The 6,670-nt window shown below is 50.2% G+C and overlaps 1 protein-coding gene across 1 annotated transcript in view; it reads right to left on the minus strand.

Annotated features, from left to right (window-relative positions):
* Positions 1–3,980: 3,980 nt before the first annotated feature.
* LOC100908011 (ABC transporter G family member 20) overlaps positions 3,981–6,670 on the minus strand; it is a 5,556-nt gene continuing 2,866 nt past the window's right edge. The window contains 5 exon segments of the mRNA XM_029112956.1: positions 3,981–4,192; positions 4,363–4,858; positions 5,013–5,554; positions 5,688–6,037; positions 6,392–6,566. Of these exon segments, the coding sequence (XP_028968789.1) occupies positions 3,981–4,192; positions 4,363–4,858; positions 5,013–5,554; positions 5,688–6,037; positions 6,392–6,566 (1,775 nt within the window).

Here is a 6,670-nt window from a genome sequence, read left to right on the forward strand (position 1 = left end):
GATTTTGATGAAACTTGGTGTGCGTGTACATGGGTTTACGGGGTTTATTTGTGACATAGTGTCATCCATGTTCACGAAGGTCTTCGGTGTCTGGGAGCTTGGAGAAAATTAAAATTCGGAAAAAAATGATGATGCAAAGTACTGAGGAAAATGGGACCGGGCTAGAATTGTGGCATTTTTCGCCAGCTTTCCAACGAGACCAAGCACGACCCTCTAGCTCTTACCGTTTTCGAGAAAATCGCATTTTAAGATTTTCGAACTTTGGCCGTTTTCTCGAAACTGGCCGCGTCGATTTCTGGGAGACTCGTGAAAAAGTCTTCTACTAACCGAGAGCTATCACCCTATCTAGTCAGTTTTCCAAAACAGATCGTAGCCGGGATCGCCACGTTATTCGGCTGTACCCTTTGAGATCCGCACCAAACCGGATCCAGAAAAAAAACGTATACATGTGTACAACTTATGTACAGTTCTCTGCGGATTCGCTGCTGATCTCCATATGTTCATGATATTTATGCGGAGCCTACCCTGAAGCATTTCATACATTTTCCGCTTTTGGAACTCTTCAAGAAATGTTTCCAAACCCAGCTCTTCTGATCCGTCGCTACCTTGAAGTCCTCCATGATGAGGAATGCTCCGTCTAAACAAAAGGAGAGCAACAAAAATGGATGTACGGGCTCGTCCCGGCAGGAGGGTTGCAGTTTATTCTCGATAATTTTAGGCTCTACAAACTTGTTCGCGGGGAGCAGTCCAGATCACGAACTGCGGAATAAGAATGCTTGCGCTTGAGGTATGAACAGTTGTCTCTCAGCTGCTATCGACCGGATCCCGGTCATAAGTCGCAGCCTAAGTCCGACGTGCAGAGCCGTCATGTCGGCGGGAAATGAGTGAGGGAACAAGCCCTCAGTTTTGAGACGAGAGGTTCCGAACCGAAATGGGAAATTCATGACTCGCGTTACCTGCTTCCTCCATCGGAGAAACGCGATTAATGGTCGTTTTCCTCCCGACTACTACGTATGTACGATAGTTTTTCCCTACATTCGTGGAACAAACTCGTGCGGATCCGGCTCCGTAAAAATACCCGCAGATCTTGCGGATCAAGATCCGCGGATCCGATCCGCTGGAAGGTCTAGTAGACAGTATTACAGTCAACAGTCTCGAAAAGAGTATGTACAACTTGAGATTACGTTTGAAGGATGTATAGTTGTGATTGCGTCTGATCTCGTAGGGCAGGGTTTCCCAAGTAGAGGCCATCTGGTAGAGCGCGGAGGCTCGCGAGGCCCCGTGGTGCACTGCGGGTGTTTTAGCGATGAGATATCGGACGGGCGAGCCGAGTCGACCTTTTCGAGCCGGAGGCTTGTCGGGAAATTACGGGAGCGGTGGATAGATTGAAATGCAGGGAATTTAGAGATTCGTAGGGATAGTTTCAAGATGAAAGCGATAGGGATGGCGAGGGGTGCAATAGAATTCCGGATGACTTTTGATGGAACTGAGGATTGTGCTTTCGCATATGAGGCCTTGAGTTTCATCGCGAGCCCAGGAAGTGATATGGGATCTATGTACCGGGGGTCTACGGCAAAACGGCGCGACCAAAACGGCGCGGCCAAAACGGCGCGACTAAAAGGGCGCGACTAAAAGGGCGCGACCAAAACGAATATGAATAAGAGAATATGTGAATGTGCATACCTCCACCAGTCTGACATCGGACACCTCAGTCTGGAAGTGTGTGGAGTCGTCACATTTCTTTGCTCCGATGTACCCACTTCGGAAGCCGGTCGATGTGCAGGATTCCTGAATGTCGTCGAAGAAATCTTCCCAGACGAAGGAAATGTTCACCTCCCCGAGGAGTGTTTGCTTCTTCCGGATTAATGTCGTGAAGCTCTCGTCCGACTTACGTTCTCGGTTGTGGTAACCGGCCGGGTTGATTTTCTTGCCTTTAGGAAAGCGAGTGAAGAATTTAGTTTTGGAAATCTTCCAGTTCGCTGTCGTTCCCATTGCTGTAATGAACCATGTCTTGCTATCGTCGTCCAGGGTGCGATAGGTCCACCGAAGTAGTTTTTGTTCCGACCAGTTGTTCATGAACGCGTCCATCCCCAATCGTTCGATCCACTTTCGTGGCTTTTCGGGATCGAACGCCGGAAGGTCGTTCTGTGGAGTGAGGTTCTGTGGTAAAGCTGTAAGGGCTTCCATGGTCAGGGACTGCGGTGGGGGAGTGGGTGCACAAGGCTGAACATCGCCAGTGTCTGGGTACTTTTCCGCTGCCACCGAATCGCAGCGATAATACAAGCCAGATAACGATGGGGCGCAAATGATACTTCTTGATACTTGGCGCATACCGTATTCTCTCTAATAGTCGGACCTGCCCGTCTATTTTCAAGTTCCCGAAACCTGCCCGTATAATAGAGAGTGCCCGTATATTAGAGAGTGCCCCTGTATATTTTCCACTGGAGCCATGAGTCTTTGAGTGGAAGGTATCTTCAAACTTTCACGCGAGATCGATCCCGCTGCGTACTCACACAGCTGACCATTCGAAGGTGTCAACACGCGAGAACTTAACCACAAGACGTGGAACGTCGCTGCATCATGACGAGTGTCCACCGACCGAGAATACTCCTCCATTTTCCAAGTTCCCCGAACCTGCCCTCATAATAGAGAGTGCCCTTATAATGGAGAGTGCCCGTATATTTTTCAAGTTTCCCGACCCTGCCCTTATAATAGAGAGTGCCCGATTATTAGAGAGAATACGGTATGTGGATATCATAGTATGATAAACCTCATTTTCTCTGTAGATAGCATACGGTTCATCGATAGTCGGCTTTTCATGGTACTAGCGGGACCCGTTGCACTCCGCTGCAACGTCTGTTTTTGAGAACCTGAAGCACATGACGGAAACCTGGTTCTTCTGATGTTGTGATGCTCATATGCGGACATTTCCTTGCCCCGTTCCCCCGTTTCCCCGTACTCCCGTTCCCCTGTTCTTCCGTTTCCCCGTTCTCTCGTTTCCCCGTTCTCTCGTTTCCCAATTCTCTGGTTTCCCCGTTCCCCCGTTTGCCCATACTTCTGTTTCCCCGTTTCCCCTACCCCCGTTTCCCCTATCCCCGTTCCTCCTATCCCCGTTTCCCCTATCCCCGTTTCCCCTATCCCCGTTCTCCCGTTTGCCCGTTCTCCCGTTTGCCCGTTCTCCCGTTTGCCCGTTCTCCCGTTTGCCCGTTCTCCCGTTTGCCCGCTTCCCCGCTTCCGCTTTCCCGCTCCCGCTTCCCCGCTTGCCCGCTTTCCCGCTTGCCCGCTTTCTCATTTGCCCGCTTTCCCGTTTGCCCGCTTTCCCGTTTGTCTGCTTCGCCGTTTGCCCGCTTCGCCGTTTGCACGCTTTTCCGTTTTCTCGTTTTCCCGTTTACCGTTTTCCCTTTTTTTTTTCGTTTTCCGTTTTCCGTTTTTCTGCTTTTCCGTTTTCCGTTTCTCCGTTTTCCGTTTTTCCGTTTTTCCGTTTTTCCGTTTTCCGTTTTTCGTTTTCCGTTTTTCGTTTTCCGTTTTTCGTTTTCCGTTTTCCGTTTTCCGTTTTCCGTTTTCCGTTTTCCGTTTTCCCGTTTCCGTTTTCTTCGTTTTCCGTTTTCCCGTTTTCCCGTTTTCCCGTTTTCCGTTTTCCGTTTTCCGTTTTCCGTTTTCCCGGTAGAAGGACTCATCGCATCGGAGAACTGATCCCCCCCCCTAGAACCACCGGTGGAATTCACAGAACACGCTACTAAATCACGACGACCAATCCCGGACATACAGACAGACGGACAAACAAGCAAACAGACAAACGTTTTTATATATATAGATAGATAGTTAGATAGACGGAGAACAAATGTCCGACCGACAGACAGACATAAGTTTTTATATACATAGATAGATAGATGAATGGTGGGAAGCGTGAAGGGGGCAAATGCGGTCAGCCTCCGCTATCAGGTTGACTACTTCTCATCCGACAGCCATCGTAGTCAAGTCTACTTTCTGGCTTTAGAAGCAGCGAGGGTTAGGAGCAGAAGGAGAACAGCCCAGCTGATTGATATGACAAACCCGCTCCATACTTCGAATTTGTCTATGCCCCATCCGCGGTACATTATACAGCGGAGCGATTCGATGGGAATCGTTTGAGGCAGTCCGTAAGCGACTGCTCGAACCACACGTGGCATCGACTGGATCGGCCAAATTACACCTGCAATCGAATCGAAGTTCCTCCATTAGAATTGGTCGAAGCTCCATAAGGAGAGACTCTGAAGTACATACGTCATGGTCGGGTAGCCAAGGAAGACCGTTGGATGAAACAGAGCCTCGTTGCGATACACAGGCAGATCGGGAGGAATATGAGAACACTTCACTACATACCGCTCATGAGAAGATTCGGGAAAAACGTGCCGATCGCCAACATCATCGCGGATTGTTCCTCAGCGCAAATGGTTGAGATCAGAAGTCCGTAGATCATCCCAGTGATGCCTTGCAAGAAGGTCAGGAGGACGACGAGTGTAAATGAGCCCTCGAGGGGAGTTTGGAAACCGATGAAAACGAGTGCGAATAGCAAAACTAATTGCACGCAAACGATGCAGGACTGGGACACCACGAGAGAAAGAATGACCTCGAGAGGCTTGACGCCAGCTGCCCAGCAGCGGTCCGTGGTGCCTTCGCGATTTTCCATGATTATCGATATGGCGGTCAGCGGCACGGCCATGATGTACATGATCGCGAGAATAATCCCGGGCGTCATGAAAGTCCTAGCGGTAGCGTTTGATTTCCTGTCACCGTAGACGGGCTCCTTGATTTGAATCGGAAGTTGAGCCAAATTGACATTCTTGTCCATTTCTCTGAGGAGATCCTCACAGAATGTCTGGAACGAGGACAGCCGATATAAGGAGCTTTATACGTGATACGATGCGAATGGACAATGGTCTTGCGGATGATTTGCATTTCGAGAGAAGCTCCAAGTACGGCGCGCCGATGGGAGTAGCTAATTTTTATATCATATATCGGATGATGCTCACGCGGAAAGATTCCAGTATGGTCTTCTGAAGAATGAAGCCAATCTGCAGATTAGTCATGTCCATGTACACGTCGATCGTGGACGCTTCCAGGGTCTTGTTGTCGGCGTCGATTCCCGAAATAAATCGATACTTCAGCTCCCTCGAATAGTCTTGCCGTATATGTATGGAGCCCCAAGTTTCCCCACGCGCCACACTGGCGAGCGCGAGGTCAAGGTTCGAGTAGAGTCGCTGAACAATAGTGTGCCGAGGAAGGGTCTCCAGGAATGCATTCGAATGAACTGGATTCCGGTCTGAGTTGACAACAGCCACAGGCAGCTCGTATGGGTCGGCCCCGATACAGAGGCAGAACAAGAGTGTAACGAAGGACGGTATAAGGAAAGTGAAGAGGAGGTAGGGCTTACTACCCCTCAATCGGATAATGTTTTTCCTCACGAGAGCAACTATCCGCTCTCGTGATGAAGCTTCCCAGAGTGCCTCGCGGTGTCTCTTGACCGCCTCGAAAGCAGTCTGTGCCTCTCCCGGGGGCGAATCGAGCGCCATTTCTGGGGTAGTCCCGTAAGTTCCGACCTGAATCAATTTGAGGAATTTAGGAGATAAGATAAGAGCTCGAAAATATTCGAGCAAAGTGTCCTTCGAAGAACTGATCCAAAAAGCGTTGGAAGGCGGTGAATAAACAGAGCAAAGAAGAATATACGCTGATGGCGTATGGATCGCTCACTTCTCCTTGGACTTCCATGGATGTAACGGTGTCATCGTCGTTTTTCTCGCCAATCACCTCGAGCATCTCTCGGGGATCTGTGATTGCACGCTCCTCCTTATCCGCGAGGCACAATTGCAGGAATACGTCTTCGAGGGTTTCGCAATGGAAATCCTCCAGGAGTCGCTCAGGAGAATCTTCGGCTAGCATTCGACCGGACCTCATGAGACCAACGACGTCCGCCTGACGGGCTTCTTCGACGTAATGAGTTGTAACGATAACGGTCATCCCTCGATCGCGGGTGAGCGTCACGAGATACTTCCAAATCCTGAAATAGGTACGTCCTCTGAATATTGCTGCAGACATCATCCCAATCGTTTCCCATTCACTATCCTCTCGTCGGTCGTTCCCGGGAGTCATCGTTCTGCGAAGTTTCGTCCGATATATCCTCCGGGGGAAGGGATTCCGCCGTTCAGGGCCGGAGTCGGGAGCACCCACTTATCCGGGAGGAATGCGGAGGCGCATTTGGCGCAATGCGGAGGCGCATTTGTCGCAATGCCGGGATAGAAGCGCGAGGAGGATCGTGTGTCTCCTCGAATGATCGCGGGAAGCATTCAGAGAAAGCTCCATTTTGTGGAAAAATCTACCTATGTTTTACTTCGTCCAGCCTGTGAAAACTCACGCTTGACGGAGCAGCGGGTCCACGCCGACCGTTGGTTCGTCGAGAATCAAGAGTGGGGGCTCATGGATCAGAGCGACTGCAAGTGAAACTCGTCTCTGTTGACCCCCAGAGAGTTTTCCGACCTTCTTCTTGATTTTGGGGAGATCCAGGAAGTCGAGGAGGAACTGGATACGCTCTGCGAGGAAAATAGATCGCGGTCAAACCCTGCATAATCTTCGCCGGATTCTGTGCAAGGATCTCTTTGCTCTCACGGGAGTTCGCTGTCGAACAGGTCAAATG

This window comes from Galendromus occidentalis, unplaced genomic scaffold, assembly GCF_000255335.2.
Source record: "Galendromus occidentalis unplaced genomic scaffold, Mocc_1.1 scf7180000075782, whole genome shotgun sequence".
NCBI lineage: Eukaryota > Metazoa > Arthropoda > Arachnida > Mesostigmata > Phytoseiidae > Galendromus > Galendromus occidentalis.